The following is a 24,701-nucleotide window of genomic DNA, read 5'->3' on the forward strand; positions in this document are numbered from 1 at the left end:
AAGTTCCAAAGGAATAATCTTACTGGGGTTACTCATTACCCATTCCTCAGAAACCAGAGCTCAGCAAAGCTGAGTATGTGTTCAAAGAGAAGCTACTTTTAAGGTCAGCAGAATAGCAAAGTGTGAAAAAAGAAGATGGATTTCTTTAAAATCACATGCTCATTAGACTAAAAAACTAACTGTTGTATGATTGTGGGGACAATGACATCCACCGCAAGGGATGCTGTCATGCTTCAAAGCTGATTACTCAGCACAAATTCAAGGAATGCGGCAACAGGTCTAACTAATCCAGAAGAAATAAGAAAATCATTTAGTCCTACATATTCCTATCTATAAATATATAAGGGAACTGGTTTCTTAATTTACAATTTCTAGACGCATACTCACTCTTAACTATTTGAAAAATGATAAGAAGAATCCTCTCACGTACTTATATAAACTTTGCTTTCATGGTCCAAAAAGTATGCATTGTTTTTAATAGAATTAAGAAAGTAATATACCACCCTTTTAACAATTCAAACAATGCAAAGGTTGACAGTCACTTTTTTCTTCCTTTTCAGCCTTGGGGTATAAACAAAGTCAACAGTTCTGTGTATCCTTATAGAGATGTCAATTCTCCCCAAACTCATCTATAAATTTAATGTAATTCCAAACAAAACAAAATGCCAGCAGGCCTTTCTTTTTTTTTTTTTTTTGGAGACATAGATAAATTTCTTCTAAAATTTTATATAGAAAGTAAAAGAAACAGGAATAGCTAAAACAATTCTGAAAAGAATAAAGTAGAAGAACATCTTTTCAAGATTTTAAGTCTTATTTTAAAGCTATAGTAACAAGACAGTGCAGTATTAGAACAGGATAGACACACAGATCAATGGGGCAGAAGAAAAAACCCAGAAATAGACCCACACATATAGGCCCAACTGATTTTTTGACAAAGATGCAAAAGAAGTTGTGTAAGAAATAAAAGCCTTTTCAGAAAATGTTGCCAGAGCAGTGGCCATCCACAGGCAAAAAAAGAAATTTGACCAAAACCTCATACCTTATATAAAGATTAATGCAAAGTGAATCATGGACTAACATGTAAAAGATAAAACTATAAAACTTTTAGAAAAATATTTGGGACCTATGGCTACGCAGAGTTCTCAGACTTGACATCAAAAGCATTTCCCATAAAGACAAAGTTGATAAACGGGACCTCATCAAAATTTAAAACTCTGCTCTGTGAAAAATCTTTAAGCAAAAAAGACAAGCCACAGACTGGGAGAAAATAGCTGTGTATCTGACATAAGGACTTGTACCTGGAAAATATAAAGCACTTTTAAAACTCCGTGGTAAAGAAAGAAACAACAGAATTAGAAGATGAGTCAAGGAAATACACACATATTTCACTAAAGAGAACATGTGGATGATAAATAAGCCCATGAAAAGACATTCAAATCGTTAGTCATTAGGGAACTGCAAATTAAAGCTACACTGAGATATCACTACATCCTAACAGACTGGTACAAATAGAAAACGGGCTACCCTCCAGTGCTGACGAGGATGCAGAGAGGCGGGCTCACTAACCCTGCTGCTGGGATGTGAAGTGGGACAGCCCCTCCAGACAGCCCTGTGGTAGTTTCTTAATGAACTAAGCATGAACTTAGCACACAACCCAAGTTCACTTCAGGGCATTTATCTCAGCGAAACAAAAGGTTATGTAGAGGGATGGCTATAACAGCTTTATTCGTACTAGCCAAAAACTGGGCTTGACCTAACTGTCTTCCAAAAGGTGGTTCATTAAACAACACTGTTCCGCAATGAGCATGGGAAAAAGGCATTTGACGTAAAAAGGAATGGATTACTGCTACCCACAACTTGGACGGGTTGCAAGGGAACTGTGTTGAATGAAAAAAGCCGATCTCAAATGTGTACTATACGATTCCATTTATGCAATATTCTTAAAATGACAAAATTATAAAAATGGAGAATAAACTAGTGGTTTCTGGGGGCAGGGAGGGAGGGAGGAGCCACAGTGTGAGTGTGGCTGTTAAAAGACAGCACAAAAGGTCACTGTGGTGATGGAACAGCTCTGTATCTTGACTTCACGTGCTATATCTGACTAGAACTTTATATCCACTTACATAGAGACGCAGAGATAAGTGCATGCAAAACTGGTAACTGAATAAGGTCAGTGCAAGGTCAAGTCTTAGATGGCCAGTACAAGAATTCTTTGCCTAACTATAGGTCCCAAATACTATATAAATGAAATTGTGCATTATACCAATGTCCATTTTCTAGTTGTGATACTGCAGTGAACTTCTATAAGATGTTACCACCAGCAAAAACTAGGTGAAGGGTATATGGAACCTCTCTGTACTATTTCTTGCAACTGCACACGACTATATTCTTTTAAAAAAGGTTAAAAAAAATTACCAGTCACAGCTTTCACTTACTATCCTCCTGACATAAACCAAGTTAACCTGTTTGTATCCTCCATGTGTTTTCCTATGATTTTTAACTTTGCAAAATGGGATCATACTTCACATACTATTCTACAACTTGCTAATTCCACATAATGTATCACGGACATCTTTCCAGTTTTTACATATTGTTAATGCATTGTTTTTCAATCTGTAGTCCTACCAACAATACAGGGAATAAAGATTAGAACTCACCCCGCTATCTGCTGTGAGAAAACCAGAGGGTACTTCTCAATTGCCATCGAGCCAGCTGTGGGAGGTGCCGCTTTGTTCAGAATGAGCTTGGCCAAAATGGCCAGGGCTTCATCTCTGACTCTGGCGTCATCCATCAGGAAGCAATTCTCAATATATAAGAGAAAACTGGGTAGAAAAAGCTAAAAATAAGAGACAAAAAAAATCACACTTATTTATAGATATAAATTTCAGGACACCTAAGGAAAAGAAGATCCTAACATTTCCACAGAGGAAAAAAATAGATCAAAACCAAGGATCAGGAATTCTAAGGATCAGACCTCTCCACAGGAACAGTGGAAACCAGAAGATAATGGAGCAATGCCTGAAAAACTGAGGAAAAAAAGATGACAATCTATAATTTTATACCCAGCCTACTAGCAATATAGTGTGAGAAGAGAATAAAGACATTTTTAGATGTACTAAATCTTAAAATTTTACTTTCATTAACCTCTGAAGGAACCGCTGAAGAGAATCGTATCGGCAGCCGTCCGTCTCGAGAGACGATGGTGTAGCTTCTTAAGAGTCTATCTGCACCGCCGAGAATGGTTGTGCAGTCCGACTCAGGAGTGACACGGTATCTGTCTCCTCCCGTGTTGAATCGACATCTTGCGATGACGCTGGAGTGTCCTCTCCAGTGAAGCTGAAGCTACAGAGCCTGGGCAGGGTGATATGGAGGGTCTGCTGTTGCCCATGCAGCAGACCCCCCCTCTCTTCGCAGCTGAAGGGTCCAAGGGAAAGACGGAGTCAATACAGCTTGGCTTCAGGTGCGCCGCAGGAGTTGCCGGTGTTGACTACAACGTCAAACCGCCTTAGGGACTCCGGCTCCGGATTTTCTGTCGGGGTTTACTCCCTTAGCCTTTCCCCTGAAGAGGTATGCCGCAAGGCAGCGGAGGTTTTTTGGAGTCAGAGTTTTCCTTCTCTGATGTGCCCTGACTGGAAGATCGAACCAGCGACACTTAGCTCGCAGGCCGACGCTCAATCCACTGAGCCAAACCAGCCAGGGTTGCTGAAGAGAATAAACTACAATATAACATGAGAAAGACGTGGAATCCAGGAAACAGGAGCAAAGCAAAGGCTGTTCTAGTTTGACACCTGTGCAGGGTTGAGAAAGCAACCCAATCTGACTAGAACTGTTCCAGGAGGAATGCCTCCAGAAAAGGAGGGGGAAAAACGGAGCTGCTAAGTGATGTGACCATCTGCCATGTGAACGACATTCTATAACGGTATGGGAAAAGACACGCTGACCAGCTAGTCAACGAAAACAATTTCCAGTTTTTAAAGAATGAGACCATTTCAGGAAAAATGAGAAGGTATACAAGAACGGAATATAAATGAAATGATCCTTTTTGTAAAATAAGGATGAAATATATAGTGAATGTGAATTCAACCAAAATTTGTGATATAACTCTACCAAGATGAGAGATGTAAAGGAACCAGAACCCGTCTTCCGTAGGAGGAAGTCTGTAGATGAGTGCAAAACGAATGCACAGAGGAAAAGCAGTAAATTCAGATGATTTGAAAATATAAAATGCCAGGAAAAAAAACCAGCTAAAAATCATTAGATGGTTTGTTCCTGGTAAGATAGGAGTGGAAATCAAGTGACTGCCTCTCGGCCCTGTTTGACTTTAAATTTTAAACACCACAGAGTACTCTGATAAACTTAACATTTGGAAAAAGAAGACAAAACAGGGAAGAAGGAAAAGATGCAATTGCTAAAAAAAACAAAAAACCAGAGTGAGATAAAGGGCCTTTACTGGGCAGGAAGGAGCAGGGCTAGAAAGTGTACCAAAAAGTTTTTTTTTTTTTAAGACAAATAATATTAAAGGCTAAAGGGAAAAATGAGGGAACAGATACATAGATGGGCTCCATGAAGTATACTGGACGATTACTAGTTATAAGGAGTGGCAAATGTTTGATGGGTGTGAAAGGAAAGGGGTAACATAAATTCAGGACTTGATGAGAAAGATTTCTGTCTCATTCCATCAGGTATCTATTTTGTAGCCGTGAAATGAATTTGCAACATTCCCCCAAAGCAGTGTTTGAGAAACTATTTTCTATGCTTGGAATTCACATGCATAAAAGTTCCTTAAACTATTTTTTGATTCCAATTTTACCACAGGGTTCTATAACTTCCAAAAGGATGATTTAAAAACAAGCTGGTTCCTGAAACTAATGTAATACTGAATGTCAACTGTAATTGAAAAAAATAAAAACAAGATGGTTACCCAATATCATTTTAAATGTCTTAGTGTATGGGATAGTTTCACTTCTGACCTAAAATTGGAATACAGGTATGATTGCTTTAAAAGATACATATGAATAAAAACATCCAATATTTATTGTTTCTCTAAAACACACACACACACACACACACACACACACACACATCACATCACATCACAGGGTTTTAAATTTACTTTACCATGACAGACTAAAAACAAAACAAATCAAAACTCAGTATCTTGCTCACCTGCTCAAATTGCTTCATAGCAAACATGACTTCAGCAAAATCCAAAATTAAACGTCTTTCAAATTGGCTCTCAAATGTCTGTGAACCACAAATAAAAAATATCAAGGTAAGTACACAGAGTACTTTCCCTATTCAAAACCTTCGAGGTCCTCTGACTTGCAAGCAGAAAGCAGTGGGATGCTTGATACAAGTTACCACAGTCACAGGAGGTGGCGAGAACCTGACTGCTGTCACTGCGGCTGTGCAGAGGGACACACCCAGATGGGAGATGCAGGCACCAGGCCCTCCTAGAAAAGCAGCTAGAACAAGGGAGTGGTGGGCACAGGTCAATCAGTATTCTGCCCACATGTTGATTCTTCTCCACAGGATCTTACACAGTCGTGGAGGGCACTGCATTTCTAGTGACCACACAGGACTCTGCCAGAGCCGCTCAGTTCTCTAGCGACAGAGAGTTCCGTAAGAGCGAGCAGCACGATTTTATATCATCCTCTCTACTTCTTAGTGCTGCACAACGTGAAGCTGGGAAGAACCTCACTGATCTATTTTCAGTCCCACTTCCCTCCAATCCATCTTCTACACTCACTCAAATGCAAATTTCATCAAATAATCTCTCTGTTTAAAATTTTTCCAGGGCCCTCTAATATCTGCAGTATAACATCCAACCTCACTTTTCAAAGCCGAGCAGAACCTTGCTGTCATGCTACACATCACACTTCCTCATGTGTCCACATGTCTGGATGGCATAAATTTTCGAACACATCTTTGTTGGTTCCTTTCCTAGGGCTTTTAACCCTTACTCTGACAGGCAGTCCATTATTTAACCTTCAAGGGCTATCCCAAATACAAGCCCTTCGAGAAGTAATCTCTGTCCCTCAACCCCAGACAGATTAACTAACTGTTAAGTTTCTATATGATGTCGATAGATTTGTTCAACAAATTATAACTACTCATCCTCAGGGCCCTACATCCCATCAAAAACCATAGGCGCCATAGTGTCCACTGTGAAATCTAGTCCACACCCAGCACAGTGCTGGCTACACATATTGGGTGTATAGTTGCCAAACAGATTTAACTTTTATCACACTGAATTTTCCTTATTATAGCATGCAATTCAAAGATTATTACTAGGAGTATAAATTCCCTAAAGGCAAAGCCTTTGCCACGCTTCATTTATACTCCCCAGGAGGCTTACGCAACGCTAAACATATTAACTATTCAATTAATATTTGCTGAAATAAATTACTTTTTCTACGGTTTCTTTGATGAGGGTTTCTGGCAAGGAAACATTTTCGCCCAGGATCAAAGCAGAAATTACATCCAAGAGGCTTTTCCGGCAAGGTGTGGAGAGATGGGCTATTTGTAATGTTTGAGACAATACCTATAAATAAAAGAAAAAATGATGCGCATTTAGCAATCAACTTTTAATGACCAAACTCTAAGCAAATCAAGTGGGGAACTCACCTTACAAACATCAACAGGCTTGGTTATCTTTGATCCATTTCCGTATTTCACAAGTATCAGATACGTTTCCAACAACCTCTTAATCTGGTCAGAACTTTCACCACAGTTAGTCTGGGTTACTTTTGAATGTAGATCCAGGAGTGATTCCTGCAAACAGAGAATTTAATTTCAAAGAGAGAATTATTTAACAGAGAGAACAACTAGAAAACATTTAACTCATCTGTTAACTGAATAATGAAAATATTATGGGAAGCAGTTCAAATTTTCACATTTGCTTTGAAAGAAAAAGACACATTTAACGGGAGTCACTAAGATAAAAAACAGCTAACGTTTCTGAGGGCACAGTTCTTGAGTTATTGATAAGCATGCCCTCACAATCCGCAACCAAGAAGGAGGAAATTTCACTACTATTACCCCATTTACCAGATGAAGAGAAATGGGTACAGAGACTTCAATAACTTTCTCTCGTCATACTAGCGGGAAGCAACACAGCCAAGATTCAAACACGGGCAGTCTGGCTCCAAACCTGCTCTCTTAACCACTAGGCTCTACTGCATCTCAAAGTATCAAGTCAAATAAAAATAGTACAGGGGCGGATGGAGGGAAAATCCTAAGAAGTGAGTAAAAGTATAAAGGCAATTATAAAATACAATCTCCAGAAGTGGTCAGCTAAGCGGGGAACAACAACCAACTCTTAGATTCCTATTATATTCGAATCCTGAAAAATGAGAACTCACCTGCAAACATTCAAAAAATATACCAAAATGTTCCTTATGGATGTAGCACACAGTAGATCTAACCATGTTTTTTAGTGTTTCTCCAACTAATATCCACGGCAGTTGAGTTTCTGTTTCAGTAACTGGTCCTAGTTTTTGCAAAATTAGCTCCACTGCCTGTAGGAATCCAAGAGTCATTAAAATAAACATGTAAACCCTCATTTTAAGTATTACACTGTGATTTCCCACTCTGATTATATTAGTTACCTTAAAATCGAATCTAAGAATAATCATGGATATGGTGCTTTGATGGGTAATGGGTAACTCTCTCAAGAGAAATTTTCAAACCCGGATGGGGATTTTATCACCCAGCTTCCCCCTCCACACCCACCTTTGCTCATTAATCAATTAACATTACCACCTAGAGTCCAGAATGAAAAAGAGAGCCATGGTCTTATAAGTAAAAAAACTTAAGAGACCCAGAGCCTACATTAGGTAAACACTGCTCCCCAAGTAGGGTGATGTATTCTCAGCAATCCTCTACCCATCATCTAAGCAAATCTTTTGTTTTCTCTTTAATCCCTTTCACACAGACTCAAAGTATTCACTCTGGGTATTTACCTTCCCTGTACAGGAGTGAAACATATTTCTCACTCCCTTGCACATTTCAAAGAGCAACTGTCCAACTCCTTCTACCTTTTCCGGATGCTCATCAAGATCAAGAAACATTAAATTGAGAAGTGTGTTTTTATCAGAAACCTAAAACACAAAATGTAAATGGAAAATTGTATTTAAAATATAAACAGATCCAAATAAATTTTATTCACTATTCTACAGATACATATTGAAATAAAATAATTAGGACAAACTTCTAAAAGGAACAGACACTTGTAATGATCTCAAACTACTATAATAGTTTACTAACACTTGTAATGTCACACACAAGAGGAATTACTTCATTGGTATAAGGGACGTGCCAAAAAAAAAAAACTACATAAACATTCTGTCTTTTACACAAAATCATATATTTTATGAATATGAAACACTTTTAAGACCAATGTTCTCATTTTATTACAAAGTCCTCTAAAATTTACTAGGGAAACCAACACAAATGACACTATGCAATCAGTTTCTTCTAGGAAATAATTATAAAAATTCCTGTTCCTCTCACTGTTCATTTAATTACTGGCTTGAATTAGGGGTACTTGTATAAACACACACACAGAAAACTACCAAAAACCTAAAACCTCAATAATAATAAAAGAATGACCCAAATTATTTGACATTAGTGAGAAGGCTAAACCATAAACTCAAAAATATAGGTGTGTGTGTGTTCACGTGTGAGTATATATAAAATTAGTCCATGATAACCACATTATAAAAGATACCAGCTTTTGTTCATCAGATTCTTGAGGGTTAATGAGCACTAAACATAAAAAACATATTCAAAGTGATGAAAAGCAAGGACCTACAACCTAGAATACTCTCTCCAGCAAAGCCATCATTTAGAATGGAAGGGCAAATAAAGTGCTTCTCAGACAAGGTAAAGCTAAAGGAGTTCATCGTCACCAAGCCCTTATTATATGAGATGTTAAAGGGACTTATTTAAGAAAAAGAAGAAGATAAAAACTATGAACAGTAAAGTGACAACAAACTCACAACTACCAACAAATCTAAAAAACAAAAACAAACTAAGCAAACGACTAGAACGGGGACAGAATCATAGATATGGAGATCATATGGAGGGTTATTAGTGGGGACGGGGAGAATGGGGGTTGGGGAAAAGGTTCAGGGATCAAGAAGCATAACTGGTAGGTACAAGATAGGGGGACATTAACAACAGTAAAGTAAGTGGAGAAGCCAAAGAATGTATATGCATGACCCATGGACATGAACTAAGGGGGGGCTGGGAATTGCTGGAGGGGAGGGCGGTACCGGGCAGAGGAAGGCAAAGGAGAAACAAGCTGAGAGAACTACAATAGCATAATTAACAAAATAGACTTAAAAAATAAAATAAATCTACCATAAAAAAAAAAAATATAAAAGATATTGGCTTTTGTTCATCAGATTCTTAAGGATTAATGGGCAATAAACATATAAAACAACAGACTAACCTTTCTCATCAAAAAAGTAAAGCTTTCAGCAGCAAAATTTCTTATATGTAGTTTTTTATGAGCCAGAAGTGTACTATACATCCTATGAGAAAATAACACAATTTTAATAATTTTAGTTTTAATAAAGAGCTATTACATGTCAATTATATATCCAACCAATACTCTACTAGGTATGCAAGGAATGTACCAGCTCTAAAACAAGAACTTTAAAACCTCATTCAATTACCCCAGTGGAGCAGAAGACTGAAGGTCACAGAAATTAAGAAATACAGAATCAGTGGCAATGGACTTATAGAAAGGACTCCAGGAAAAGTTGAAACCTGTAGTAGGTTCTGAACAACAGAAAGAATCCAGGTGAGTATCAAGGTGCATATCACTAGATATAAAAGCAAGATCAAAACGGGGCGGGAGAAATGGTCATGGTCAAGAGTCAAGGAGGCAGCCGGTGAGGGCAGGCTGTGCAGATAAAGCTGCCTCATGCATAGATGGTTCTGAACAACACACAGAGGAGTCTGGACTCTTCCTATCTTGGTCATATCCCTATTACCTAACGGTTCCTTGCTCATAGCAGGTACTAATATTAGCTAAAAAGAAATGAATATTTTCAGAGATTAATTTGGCAGCGATATACAGGATGAAATAAAGGAAGAAACAAGATGCTCAAGCCATACAAGTCTGAGTGAACAAGGACATGAAAGAGGTTGGTGATAAAGGGGACTGACAAAGGATGGACTCAAGGGACATTTCTAGAGTCCCTGCAATGGAACCAAAGGCCTTTTAGTGTCCATAAGGCTCTTTATGACCTGGCTTCCTGGCTACCAGGACCCTGACTTTGCCTAATTACTCTCCTTTATACACGCTCAAACACCCAAGCTTCCCTGCTGATCCCCACGCATGCCAGACAGGTTCCCAAGACGTTCTCTCTCTGCTAACATGTAAACTTATAAAGAAGAGGGATTTTCATCTTTTTTATTTGTGGCTGTATCTCAAGTGCCTGACACACAGTGTTCAATTCATTGAACTGACTGAGTGCATGAACAACAGAGTTATGAGGATCTGGAGACCTTGAAGATACTGGTCGAAGATGCTCCTAAGGCACCAAGTCTCAGGGATGGGAAGAATGATGTTATCACTATCAGACACTGGGACACCAAACAGGGCCTATGCTGAGTATATATTTATTGAACACATGAATGAATGAAAAGAGTTAGCTTGAATGGGAAGGTATTGACTGTGGTTTCAGTAATATTAAAGTAAAAACATCTAGGCTATTGAGGATGTCATACTAAAAGCAAATAAATTTAGAACTAGAGAGCCTGATTTTGGAGATACAAAAGTAACAGAACTCATGAAACCAAATAAACTATGTATCTCCCCAAGATCTTGTTGGTTTTTAATGAAGTAATCTTGGTTTCTAATAGTTTTGACCAAAAGCTTCATAGAAAACTAGTAAAGGCTGAAAAAACAGTTTTCTCGTTCTTAGTTCAAAAGAAGGTAGGTTTCAGGCGGGCAACACAAAAACAAAATCTACCGTCTTATCCCATACCCACACCTATATGGCAGGGGAAGAGAAGAGTTAATCTTATGTATTCATGTGACAAAGTGTGTAGGACACCAAGTGGAAAATTCCACCAAGTCCCAGATCAAAACAGATTATAAATAATCTTTCCCTTATTTTAAACAAAAAGCTACCATGGAATTCGTTCTCTTTCCCTGTTCACATTTGGTCACAAATACTGAGGGCCTCTTCTGGCTTAACAGGTATGATGGGGGCTGGGGAAATGTAGATGTTTAAGATGAGGTTCCTGAAGGGTTTACAGGTTTGTAGAGAATAGCATTATATTATGAACAATTATTAACAGAAGTTGTGTAACGTAAGTGGTATGGAATGCCAGAGGGGCCGAGTACAAAACTTTCACTTCTGGTCAAGGTGCCTGGGAATCTTAGTGGAGGTCATGAAATCAAAGCCAGGCTTTACTGATTTCAACAGCTGGATATGAGACAAGGTCAGGTCAATGCAGACTGGTGAAGTGAACTGTGGACCACTTTGGCTGGAGAACCAACTTTATTTAAGGAAATAGTTAGAGACTGAGCTGGGAAGGTAGTCTGGAGTCAGACAGAAGCCAGGGAAAAGGCAATAAAGAACATATTAGAATCAGGTAGCCTTGTGGGTAGGTACACATGGCAAGTGTTAGACATGTTTTAACTAAACACAGGTCAGAGTCAGAAATTCTCTCCTGGTTGTGCATATCAATAAAAACTGCCGTTCGCCCTGGCTGGTGTGGCTCAGTGGATCGAGTGCTGGCTGGTGAACCGAGGGGTCGCGGGTTCAATTCCCCGTCAGGGCGCATGCCTTGGTTGTGGTCGAGGTCCCCAGCTGGGAGCACACAAGAGGCAACCACATTGATGTTTCTCTCCCTCGCTTTCTCCCTTCCCCTCTCTCTGAAAATAAATGAATAACATTTTAAAAAAACCCAAAAAACTGCCTTTGACCAAAACATAAAAACTTAAATGCCAAAAATTCTCATTATTGAGGAGGATGATTCTATTTAGAGGCCTCAAGCGCAGAGCTGTTTCACAGAGGCAATCCTGAATACTGAATGTATATACATTGAGTTTGCTCTCAGAACTAATACAGATGGGCAGCAGGACTGACTGCAAACAGGCATGAGAAATCTTTTGGAGATGATGAAAATGTCTTGATTCGTCAATAAAATGTAATAAAAAGTAAAAGAAAAAGAAAAAAGAAAGAAAGAAAGAAAAAGATAAACCCTTATATTAGAGAGAAAAGGGTCACCTGTATATACTGGCTATGTCCTTTACCATGAGCCTCCACAGGTACTTGTAAAGATATGACAGCGAGGTGAAAGCCCATTCTAACAACTCGGTGTCCTGAGTCTCCAGGATTGAGGTGATAGTCAGGAAAAAATCCTGAAAATGTGGATAGAAGTCTGTTTGCAGATCTCTCGCCAACTGTACAATCAAACTGAATTAAAAATAAGAAAAGTAACATTTGTGAGACACACAGACCAAAAAATACTGCAAATCTATTTCATAAATGACAGTTGATTGCCAATGATGACAGGATTAATTAAACCTTCTAAATCAAGTCTCATGAGAGGTAAAAGTATAGACTTAAGATTCTGCTTTGTGGTAATGCACTAATATTCAGACTAACAGAAAAGGTAAGTTCTTATTTTTAAATTACAAGTATCACATCTAAGGCATATACAGCTATAAAACACAACTATTCATAAAATTCAAACAAATGTCCTTGAGCTTTCTCTCAACATGTTACTTACTCCAAAAGGGGTTGATAGGCAAAACTGTTCTTGATTTGCAGGTGAGTCTTCAAACTCTGAACTATCTCGTTTTGATGATAGACCAGCTGATTGAATGACTGACATTTGTCAATAACTTCTTTGTAAAATTTCCCTAGATGAAAAAAATAAAATATGTTCTGCCTTTCCATCATACCACTATTTACTTGTTTTGAACATATAAAGTATAAATGACAGGTGAAAGACAAACAAAATAGAAAATACCAAAGTGTTCTGTAAGGTTCAATTCTCTCCACTTCAGTAGACCCTCAAAAAAGTAGGTTTCAACCTCCTGTCAAGATGAAAGCAGTCCATTAACCAGACAATTCAAAGACAACCTATATATAATCACAGTAAATAAGAATAGTGATATAGTAATATCTTAAGACCATAATGATATTCAAAGAGTTAAAAAATATTTTTTTAAGGGCATTAACTAACACTTCAAAGGCATTCAGGTATACAATAAGGAGAAAAGCTTAATAAAAGTTTTGTTGATTTTGTTGTAGTAAATAGTTCTCTACAATGATGGAAATGTTTTGCATCTGCACTTGTCCAATATGGCAGCAATTAGCCACTGGACTACTGAGTACTTAAAATTTTTAATTTAATTTAAATATAATTTGTCATGTGTCAAATTATACTAGACTGGTCTAAATGCATTTTATGTGCATAAAGGAATGGCTTGAAAAACAATCCACTTCAAGAGGAGATACTAAAAAACTGACTATACTTGAAGACTGGTTAGTGTAACATTCTCTTACCTCATCGTAGCTCGCAGTTCTATCGATCCGGTGAATAATATCAATGTTCACATTCCCCAATCGTTCAGCAAATGTAAGAAACTGAGGGGAGCAGGGGAGCACATTTACGATACATCATCATTTAATGTTTATCACATCGTCAGAACAGGTTTGAATGTTGCATAATAATCACATGTGGACAATTTCCTCTTGAAAGTTGAAGGATTAAAACTTCCATAAGCCTCTGTATGTACTATCATTACATATACTCCTCATACATTATCATTATATATAATGGTATGCTTCACTGGCAATTTCAGACTGGTATTTTCAGTCGTTCATAAAATGTATGAGTTTTGAAACTAAAAGTAGATATCGCTGATGAATCAAAAGATAAGTGTAAAAACAAACCGAAAGGCACAGAGCCTTAAACAAATGCACTGCACTACTATACGGAGATAATACTTAGAATACTTTCTGAACATGCTTGCATAAGTTCTTTCAGTTATGTCATTTCAAGTACAATTCCCATGCTAGACGGGAAAGCTGGCGATGGGGCCTTGCGGGATCTACTACTAGGTTTCACAGCCCTCCAGAAGTACAGCGATCTGGCTAAATCGTCGCAGTATTAGTGTTTTTAAAGATATATAAACCTAAGGTTGTCCGATAACGAAGAAACTCTCAAGGGACAAGCGGAGAAAATGATGTAGTAGCCGTAGGCTTGAAATCACGTTCTCCCACCCGCCTGCCCCCTAATTTGGCATTGAAAGATAAAACCGCAGGGGGGACCAGCTCCTAAGGAATTAGTCCGTGAGAGTAAATTTAACCCTGGACCGAAGGGGCTTCCCAGGCACTCCAGACCCCGCAAACCACGGGCGAATTTTGCCGCCAGACCTTTTCCCCACCCCATGTTTACTACACCAGGAGAATCCCTCTCTTTTGCCGGAGCCTCCGAGCAAGGGACCCACGCTTGGCCCAGAACACTGCAGCCCCGGGAGTGCCACTCAGAGCCAGTTCCACGGCTGAGACACGAGGGACTCCCGGCTCCCGGCCCAAGCTCCCCGGCTCACCCGGTGTGTGTTCTCGGTCTTGTGGGAAACGGGCTTTGTCTTCATGACTGCGGGGGGGCAACAGCCCACAAGCGCCTGCGGAAGGGCCTCAGGGATGCCACCGAAGGTAGGGAGCGGAAGCTGGCTGGCCCACTTGCCCCGCTCGGATGCCCCGCTGTCCAAACCCTTTCTCACGTGCGGCTTCGGCCTCTGGAGGCCGCCATGTTGGAGACGGGGAGGAGCCTGAGCGGGTCACGTGGACGGAAAAGGGGGACCGAGCAGGCGCAGCCTCCGAGGAGCCGCCGGGAGCCGAGGGGGAGGAGCCTCCTGCTGGCGGGGGTGTGGGTGGAGTTTTAGTCCCTTTAGTAAAGATGTGTAAGCTACATGTGCATTTTCATGGTAAGAGAAAACAGTTTGTCATCATTAGCTAACACTCACCAACACTTACTACGTGTCCTGCCCCCTGCGAAGTTCTTTACATCCGTTATTTCACAGTAAAGCGTGGACACTGAGCAAATGTATCAGGAATCTTTGCCTAGAAATAAGTGATAAGGATTTATTCAAGGTTCGTAGGGTTTGCAGGCAGAAAACGCAGCGAGGGAATACCCAGAGTGTTCTGAAAAAGAAAGATCAGCTGAGAGTTCTTACAGTACAAAGTGCGTTCTTGAGAAGAATCAGCCTTGCGTTCTTAGCCTATGGATTGATAAATGTAGTCTCTGGATTGATAACCGGTGGTAATCCTGTAGATGGTCTGTGGTCTGGCTAATCGACCTCAGGTGGTCTGGATCCAAGACCAGTCTTTCCTGAGTACTTCAGGGGGGTAAATCAGAGGGTTATCTGGAGGTTTATTGTATTTCCAGGCATTGACACAGGGCTGGAAAGTTCAAACGTTTAAGTCCCCCGGCTAGTTGAAAACTATCCTTTCCTCATATCTCGAGCTACTTGATTTTAGTAATTTAGCAGCTTGACTATAGTGACTCCATTTTATTTCTTCATTCTGTTCCTCAGGCACACTGTGAATGCTGCATTAATATGAACGAGGTACATTATTTCTAAGCCCCTTTGGCAGATGAAGAAAGCAAAGTAAGTGGCAGTCTGGCAGAGGTCACTCAGCTCGAAAATCTGATATTTTTAACAGCTATGCGCTAAATAAAATTGAAAAGTAGAAAAGGAGTTTTAAAGAAAAATCTTACAATTTCATGCATAACCATTAACATATTGGTGTTTTTCTCACCACTCTAATGTCATGTTGTTAACCATAACTGTATGAACAGTTATGTATATACCATATATATATATGTTTTCACTTTATTCATTCAACAAATATTTCTTGAGAGTCTACTGTGGGCCATACACTATTCTGTGAGCTGAAAAACACAAACAATAATAATATAAATAATAGCTCTCTTTGGAAATATTTAGTCTGAGGTGCATAGATCATAGATAGCCAGGGAGAGGTGTTAAGCAGACAATTGAATACATTCCTGCTTAGAGCTCACTTTAGAGGTCAGGACTGGAGGTTTGAATTAAATACCTTATGTACACTTTACTTAAAGTGTGAAGTACTTAAAACTATGGAACTGGATGAGATCACTTAGGGAGAGAGTGATGAAAAGGAGGATGAAGAAGAGTAAAAGACCCAAGTTTAACCTTGGAAAGCTCCAACAATTAGCAGTGGCAAGGAAGGTGACTGGGAAGGAACCTGTGAGATAGAAATGGACTAGTCTTGGCATGGGAAAGGAGCCAGTGGCCAACTATACGGAACGCTGAGGATAGACAAGTAGCTGTTGGATCCAATAAGGTGAAGGTGACTTTGACAAACACAGTGTGGAAGCAATGAAGTGAAATATGCATGGATTGAGCATGGACTCGGGTGAACACTTGATATTATTATTAGCATTACAGCATCAGAATTTTCTGTGTGATACCAGAGTTGTAAATATTTTTAATGGCTCCATAGCATTTATGGATTTTATTTTCAATGATAAATATGAAAGTGTCCAATGTTTGGTTGGCTTCCAGTAAGCTGATTGGTTATTTTTTTCTTACTTCAGGTGGTTCTTCTCTTTTTATGTTACAGATCCCTTAAGCAAGTCTTAGAAAGCTGTAAGACTTCTCAGAAAAGTGTGAATGAGCTCATTCATGCTAAAACGTGTAGGTAATTTCAGAAGTTAGAAGTCTGAAGTTACCTGAAGGTAAGAGACCCCACTCTAAGCAATGGTCCCAACCTGTTGCCAAAATCACTCCCAGATAATTGTGTTCTTTTCCCTCTCTGCTATTTATTTTTGGTAATGGAGTTAACTGGACAATAAGGAGCGGAGAGAAAAGTATAAATCAAGTATACTAAAAGAACTGACGTAAGTTTTGTATTGCATTGTTACTCATTATATGACTTTCATACATTGACAACACTGGTTGAACAATTTATTAATATAATATGGTGGTTAAAAGCATGAAGGGATCCATGGGATGAAGATAATTCTAGGCAGAAGAACAAGTGCAAAGGCCCTGAGGCAGGACTGAGTTCTGGTCTGTCTGATCCAGGAGTATCCAGGAGCCCAGTATATCTGAAACATAACAGTGATGAAAAGGAGAGGAAGTCAGAGGGAGTGGGGAGAGTGGGTCACATAGTGTCTCGCAGATTATAGGAAATTGCTGAAGCAGTCTCTTACAAAGAGCTAACAGAGTCCCAAAGCAAGGACAATGGGAAAGAATTCATGGAAGAGGAAAATGCCAGATGCCTTGTAGTGCCAGAGAAAGGAAGATTATCATCCTTTTCTGGAGCATCTATAAGCTGATCTATGCTTTTTATTCATGGGGAATTCCAGAGACAAAGACATTGTGATTTCAACATATACTCTTGGAAGTATTATCTTAATCAAATGCTATATTTATGATCAAATGCTTTCTGGAAGGACGTATTTTCTAGAGATTCAGTGGTGACTTAATATAAGTGATCAGTAATACTCCACAAAGAAGTGACCAGAACACAGGAACTAATGTCCAGGAACTTCTCTGTCACAAGAGCTATGAACTCATAGTATTATAAACATTAATTATTTTTCAGATTATGGAAACACAGAGAAATAAAATGACTCACATGAGATGACACAGTAAATTAATAGCAGAGCTGGGAACTATAATCCAGGAATCCTGATCCCTAGTTTAATACCCTTTTTATTACAATCCGTTTTATTTCATGCTAGGCACAAAAGATGGTAGAGGATATTTCAGTCCCCAAACAATCCCAATGACTTTTGAACTGGGTTTGGTTGGGGAATATATTATTTTATGTCAGCAACAGACCTTCTTTCCTAATGATTCCTTATGCAAAACAGCGTGGGATGAAAAACTGCCCTGACTGTGCACTAATCAGATAATCTGGATGAAGATAATTAGTATTAATAAGGCCTTTTCAAAGACTTGGTGGTTTTCAAAGACTTCGGCGTCAGTCAACTCCTCTGATCCCATGGCAGCCCTGTGAAGTAAGCAGGGTAGATATAATTCTCTTCATATTATAGAAAGAAAGAAAATAACCCCAGAGACAATGAGTGACTTAGCCAAGGTCATGCGTCTCTAATTGCTGGTGTCATGCATCTCTAATTTCTTATTTTACATTCAAAGGTCTTGTTGCCACATGCGTTCTCCCAGATGATTAATAGCTGACACTTTATAGCTCTCTGTGCCAGATAATACTCCTAGTATTTTGCCTATAATGACTCATTTACTCTTCCTATAAAATGAATTCAATTTCCCCATTTACTGATGGCAAAACTGAGGCACAGAGAGATTGAGTAACTTGCCCAAAGTCACATAGTACTCGAAAGCAGTCAGAGTTGGAACTGAAAACACATGCAGGCTCTATCCAGAATCTGTGCTCTTAGCCACTCCACTATGCTACCTCCCCAGTTAGGACTTGGAAGCAAGTTGATGATTCAGGTAGCTCCTGAGCACACTTAAAGAGTTTTCGAGATGAAGTTCAGATTCCTTTAGCTCCTAGGCTGTCGCAAGCCTTTCCTTTGAGGTGTATGGCCACTTGATCTTATTATCTACTTATGTGCTAGAGAGATGTGATCAAATTTCGAGTTTTAGACCATTCATCTGGGCAGAGTTGAAGGAGAGCATTGTACATAGCAATAGGTAGGAGTGAACTGCCTTCTGCAGAAGAACCAATGCTAAGTCCCCACTCTCTTTTTAAAAACTCATTACTAATACTGGGGAGTACAGAAAACATCTATGCCACATTCTTTTGGTTGTACTATTTCAATTTTCCTTTAGGAAATCTTCTCCTTGTTTAGTCTTAGTCCATGTGGTTTCAATACCAACCCATTGTCTATCTCCAGGGCTGCACGCATGATCAAGGCCCAGGTCCAGTGTATCTCCCTGAAAGAAACAAAGTGGTTGGTCAGGGATAGGTGTATGAGCCTGGTCAGTCTGATGAAAGTTGTCCCTAGGACTTACTTGAACTATTGGGTAAGAGAAATCCTTTTTTACTTGATAATTAATACAAAAGAGTATAAGCTGGAGGTTGCTGGGGGCCATCTTGCCCCATGGGAGTATTTGTGTGAGTCAAATATTAGAACAAAACTAGACAGACACAAATGTAGAGGAGTGGAGAATCAGTTTACTGTCTCCATCCTTGTTCTTTTTATAAAACAATGGTGGTAAAGAGATAAAATAAGCAAATAGATACTGGAACATAACTAGGTGCTCACCAAAGGAAACAAATTCCTTTTATGCTACCTTTTCTTTATTTCACTCGTTTAACAGGAGTAATTTTTCTTGAACTTGGAAATATATACAGAAATCCTGTTCTGGAAGATTTAAATGTCATCTGGTCCAACCTCCACATTTTTCACAAGAACAACCAGACCTCAGAGTTAGGGAACTTTCCCAGAGCCATGCAGAGGCAGATCTGGATCCTTACCTGGTGATTCCCAGTGAAGCAGGCTTTAATCATCTTATGTTAGACCATTCCCACACCAAGGCAAGACATAGTAGAGGCCACGTACTTGAACTTGGGAGGCAGTCAGCCTTGGTACTAAATTCTGGCCTTAACAATTTAACTATGAGACTTTGGACAAGTTATTTAACTCCTTTATGAGCGATGCTAATAGTGTTTCCCTCAGAGAGTTGTTGTGAGAATTAGATGAGAGAAAACAAATAAAGCACATAGTAAGTGTTCAACAGATGTTAGGTATCATTGTCTCTTAAAACAGGGTGTTTTCTATTTAGCTTGTTCCTGTCTGCATTTCGTCTGGGTTTAAGAGGTTAGGGGAACTGAAGCTATCATAATTCCTACTAATAGATTTCAGAAGTAAATTAATCTTTAAAATTATGCTGGATTATAATTCCATGGTTTTTTTTATCAAAAGAGATGCTTATCACCTAGTTCATAATGTTTACTGAGGGTATAGTCAGAGTTGGATATTGTATTGCTTTGCTTATTTCTGTACATATTATACCATAAATTTAGTGGCTTAAAGCACCATTTGTTCTGGGGGTTGAAAGTCTAAAGTGGGTCAGCTGGTCTCCGTTCCTTCTGGGGGCGCTAGGGAGCAATCCGTTTCCTAACTTTTTTCAGCTTCTAGAGGCTCCCAGCCTTCCTTGCCTTCTGGCCCTTATCACTCCAACCTCTGGTTCTGTCATTACATGTCCTTCCCTCCCTCTGCTTCCATCCACTCATTGCTTTCTCTGACCCTCTTGCCTCCTCTTACAAACCTCTCCATGTGGCTTGTGCTTCCTTACAGTATAGTGGCCTGGAGTAGTCAAACATCTTCCATGGTGCCTTGGGGGTCCTAAAATCAGTATTCTCAGCAAGTGAGACAGACTCTTTCTGGCGATTTCTGAGCTATCCTTAAAAGTCATATAGCTTCATTTCTACCATGTTTCACTGGTCAAAGCAATCCTAAACCTTCCCAGATTCAAGGAGAAAGGAATAGATCATGTCTCGATGGAAATAATTTCAAGGAATTTGTAGTTTTATTTTTAATTATATTTTATTGATTATGCTATTACAGTTGTCCCAATTTTCTCCCTTTATGCCCCTCCGCCCAGCACCCCCACTACCTTAGGCAATCCCCACATTATTTTTCGTGTCCATGGGTCATGCATGTAATTCTTTGGCTACTCCATTTTCTATATTGTACTTTTTACACCCCCATGGCTATTCTGTAATTACCTATTTGTACTTCTTAATCCTCTCACTTCTTCACCCATTCCCCCACACCCCTCATATCTGGCAACCATCAAAATGCTCTCTGTAGCCATGATTCTATCTCTGTTCTTGTTTGCTTAGTTTTTCTTTTTAGATTCAGTTGTTGATAGCTACGTATTAATTGTCATTTTATTGTTCATGGTTTTGATCTTCTTTTTCTTAGATAAGTGTCTTTAATGTTTCATATAATAATGGTTTGGTGATGATGAACTCCTTTAGTTTTTTCTTGTCTGGGAACCTCTTTATCTGCCCTTCAATTCTAAGTGATAGCTTTCCTGGGTAGAGCAATCTTGGCTGCAGATACCTGCTTTTCATGACTTTGAATATTTATTTCTTGCCAGTCCCTTCTAGCCTGCAAAGTTTCTTTTGAGAAATCAGCTGAGAGTCTTATGGGAACTCCCCCGTAGGTAACTAACTGCTTTTCTCTTGCTACTTTTAAGATTCTCTCTTTATCTTTAACCTTTGACATTTTAATTATGATGTGTCTTGGTGTGGGCCTCTTTGCATCCATTTTGTTTGGGACTCTCTGTGCTTCCTGGACTTGCGTGTCTATTTCATTCACCAAATTAGGGAAGTTTTCTTTCACTATTTTTTCAAATAGATTTCCAATTTCTTGCTCTTCCTCTTCTCCTTCAGGCAACCCCATGATGTGAATGTTGGAACACTTGAAGTTGCCCCAGAGGCTGCTTGTACTATCCTCATTTTTTTTGGATTCTGTTTTCTTATTGTTGTTCTGATTGGTTGTTTTTTTCTTCCTTATGTTTCATATCATTGATTTAATTCTCAGCTTCATCAACTCTATTGTTGTTTCCCTATAAACTGTTCTTTATTTCAATTAATGTATCCTGCATTTCCAACTGGATCTCTTTTATGCTGTTGAGGTAATCACTAAGTTCCTTGAGCATCCTTATAACCAGTGTTTTGAACTCTGCATCTGGTAGATTGGTTATCTCTGTTTTGTTTAGCTCTTTTTTGGAGTTTTGATCTGTTCATTCATTTGGACCCTGTTTCTTTGTCTCTTCATTTTGGCAGCTCTCTGTGTTTGTTTCTATATATTAGGTAGAGCTGCTATGGCTCCCTGTCATGGCTTAATGTGATAGGTGTCCTGTAGGGTCCAGTGGCACAGCCTCCCCTATCACCCAAGCTGGGTACTCAAGGTGTGCTGATTGTACGGGCTTAGAACACCCTTCTCTTATAATTGAGCCTTGGTTGCTGTTGACAGGTCAATGGGAGGTTCACAGCTGTAAGGACTGGCTGTGACCACTGACCACCTACCTCCACCATCCATGCAGGATCAGCTGTGCAGGGGCAGGATGGAGGTGCTCCGATGTGGTCTATAGCTCTCCACTGGGTGTCCAGGCCCTGAGGTTTCCTGCGTGGTATGGGCCTAGGTCAGCCCCTACCAGTGTTTACCAGGGGCCACCCTGCCTGAGGTATAAAGCCATATGAGATGGCTGCCACGTGTTCTGGGCTTGGAGATTCCCAGGCAAAGCCAAGCTGTGAATCTAAACTGGCTGCTGCTTGTGCCAAGCTTGGGGCCACTTAGCAAGTAGTAGGAAGGCTAGGGACACATGAGGCCAGCTGTTGCTTGTTTGAAAGGATTTAGAAAGTTGTAAAGCATGAGCCAAGACCAGCCATTTACATGGAAAAGAGCCACTATTTACAGCTGTAATTTGGTTGGGACAGAGCCTCAGGGTGTCTTCAGGGAGGGGCAAACAGTGTTAGCCAGGTTGATGGAGTCTCAGATATGGCACCTGCATACCTCCTGACTCTGTGGCTCTTGGAGGGGAGGATTCAGAAAAGGGATAATGACCTCTGTCTGGCAGAAAGCTGTCCCCTAGCTCTCACCCGGATGTCAGACACTCCAGTTCCTCCCTGTATGCCACTGGTGCCTTTCAAGCTGCTACCCTGGTGCTAGAGCTCAGAAGGAGTGAATCTGAATAAGTTCATGTGTGGGTTCTTTAGGAGGAACTGCTTGGGACTCCAGAAGTTTCTTCCACTGGCTCAATTTTTGCCGCCAAAAGTTATGGGGATTTATATCCTGATACTGGAACCCTGGACTATGGGCCCTGGTGTGGGGCTGGAAGTCCTTGCCCTCAAGATATCCCTACTGAATTTTTATCCACCACACGTTGGTGAGGGATCACCTTGTTTCATGCCCCACCCCTCCTACCAGTCTGGATGGATGTGGTTCCTTTAATTTTGTAGTTGTCAGACTTCCATTCAACTTGATTTCTGATGGTTTTGAGTGATGGTGGTTCTATAATTTAGTTGTAATTTTGATGTGGCTTTGCAAGGAAGTGAGCCATGTTTACCTGCCGCCATCTTGACCAGAAGTTACAGTTATATTTTTTAAATGCCCAAAGGGACTACTCAAATGTGAGCTTTCTCAGTTGTCACTGTATTTCCCGACCATGTCACTGCCTTGGGAGAGTGGAGGTCTCTGAGGCTGGCAGCGGTTTCCCGTAGACCTCTGACTTGGCGGCGACAGCTCTTTGGCTCTGAGGCAATGAAACTGAAAGCTAGTGGGGACCTCCCTGAACTTTGCTTCTCAGGGGAGCACCTTATGTACTCTTGACTCGACAGGCCCAGGGTTGTATTTGTTGTTTCTACAAGAACCTGACTGATACAAGCTCCAAAGTCTGCTCTCCGTGGCTGCCTCTCATATTATGAACCTTTACTGTCTTTCTCTTGCTCTCAACTGGTTCCCTCCCAACCTACCCATGTGCCTGCACACCCAGCGTACCCTTAAGAAGACAACTCTGCTTCTTATTGCTCAGAAAAAAGAATATATTAGGGGTGACCTCCCACAAATATCCTCTTTACCCAACTGGATATATAGCTACCCCTTTTTCCTGCTTCTGCTCCATCTAAAAGACTTCATCTGTACCTCTGGGAAAAAAATAGGTAAGGACTTTTTGTATCTTACATGACACCCTTCATTTATCTTTTCAACCTAATTTTCTGCCACTTTCTCATATGTGTCTATTAATTAAAATAGACTCTGCATTAATAGACTCATAAAACAGGTGCAATTTTTGCTGTAACAAAAAAGGCCCAAAGATCTATAATGGCCCAAATACAATAAAAGCTTATTTTTTGCTCAAATAACAGTTTTGGGTCTTCAAAAAATCAGTGGGACAAATCCTCCTTTACTTAGGGATATAGACTCATGAAGGTGTGGCCATTATCAACATATTCTTTTCAATGTTACTTGTTCCAGACATTCTGAAGAGGAAAAGCAAATGGAGGATGTATATGTGAAGTTTTTATGGATCAAGCCTGGAAGTGGTGCACCTCTTTTCTAATCAGATTTCATTGGCTAGAATTCAGTCTCCTGGCTACACCTAACTGCAAAGAGGACTAGGGAATGTAATCTAGCTGTGTGCCCAGGAAGAAGAGAAAATAGGTTTTTGTGAATAGTTATCAGTCTGTGCCAGTGTACCTTGAACTTTGGAAAACCTACTTAATTTTTCTGTAGTTCAGCTTTGTCATTTCTAAATCATGGATAACATTAGCACCTTCTTCATAGGGCTGTTGTAAGGATTAAATGTGTTAGTACTATAAAGACCTTAAAACATCTCCTGGTACATAGTCAGAATCCAAGCAAAGTTAACTGTTATTGTTGTTATTATTATCATCATCATCCTTAGATGTTACTTCCTATATGAAGCTTTTCTTCTCCATTTTCCTTTCTGTTCATTTCTCTGCCAGACTCATATTGTATTATAATGGTCTATTTAATGATTGGTCCCTCATTTACATGTTTCTTGAGGACAAGGATTGTGTTTAGTTATTTTTATATCTCAAATACCTTGCATAGTCCCTGGATAGTGTAGGTACTAACTAAATAGTTATTGAAGGAGGGAAAAAGGAAGTGATGGAGGAAGGAAGGAAGAAAGGAAGGAAGACCAG

At 39.7% G+C, this 24,701-nt stretch overlaps 1 protein-coding gene across 1 annotated transcript in view; it reads right to left on the reverse strand.

Moving 5' to 3' along the window:
• Positions 1-14,799, reverse strand: part of UTP20 (UTP20 small subunit processome component) — a 91,851-nt gene extending 77,052 nt beyond the window's left edge. The window contains exons 1-12 of the mRNA XM_090272636.1: positions 14,591-14,799; positions 13,542-13,622; positions 13,003-13,069; positions 12,760-12,892; positions 12,255-12,443; positions 9,458-9,539; positions 7,965-8,102; positions 7,365-7,520; positions 6,628-6,774; positions 6,410-6,544; positions 5,167-5,244; positions 2,658-2,836 (exon numbers count right to left, since the gene is read on the reverse strand). Coding sequence (XP_090128762.1) covers positions 2,658-2,836; positions 5,167-5,244; positions 6,410-6,544; positions 6,628-6,774; positions 7,365-7,520; positions 7,965-8,102; positions 9,458-9,539; positions 12,255-12,443; positions 12,760-12,892; positions 13,003-13,069; positions 13,542-13,622; positions 14,591-14,635 — 1,430 coding nt within the window. The 5' untranslated portion in view covers positions 14,636-14,799. The remainder of the gene's footprint in view (positions 1-2,657; positions 2,837-5,166; positions 5,245-6,409; positions 6,545-6,627; positions 6,775-7,364; positions 7,521-7,964; positions 8,103-9,457; positions 9,540-12,254; positions 12,444-12,759; positions 12,893-13,002; positions 13,070-13,541; positions 13,623-14,590) is intronic.
• Positions 14,800-24,701: the final 9,902 nt, after the last annotated feature.

The sequence above is a fragment of the Furipterus horrens genome, unplaced genomic scaffold (assembly GCF_987537825.1).
Source record: "Furipterus horrens unplaced genomic scaffold, mFurHor1.1.pri manual_scaffold_4, whole genome shotgun sequence".
Taxonomy (NCBI): Eukaryota; Metazoa; Chordata; class Mammalia; order Chiroptera; family Furipteridae; genus Furipterus; species Furipterus horrens.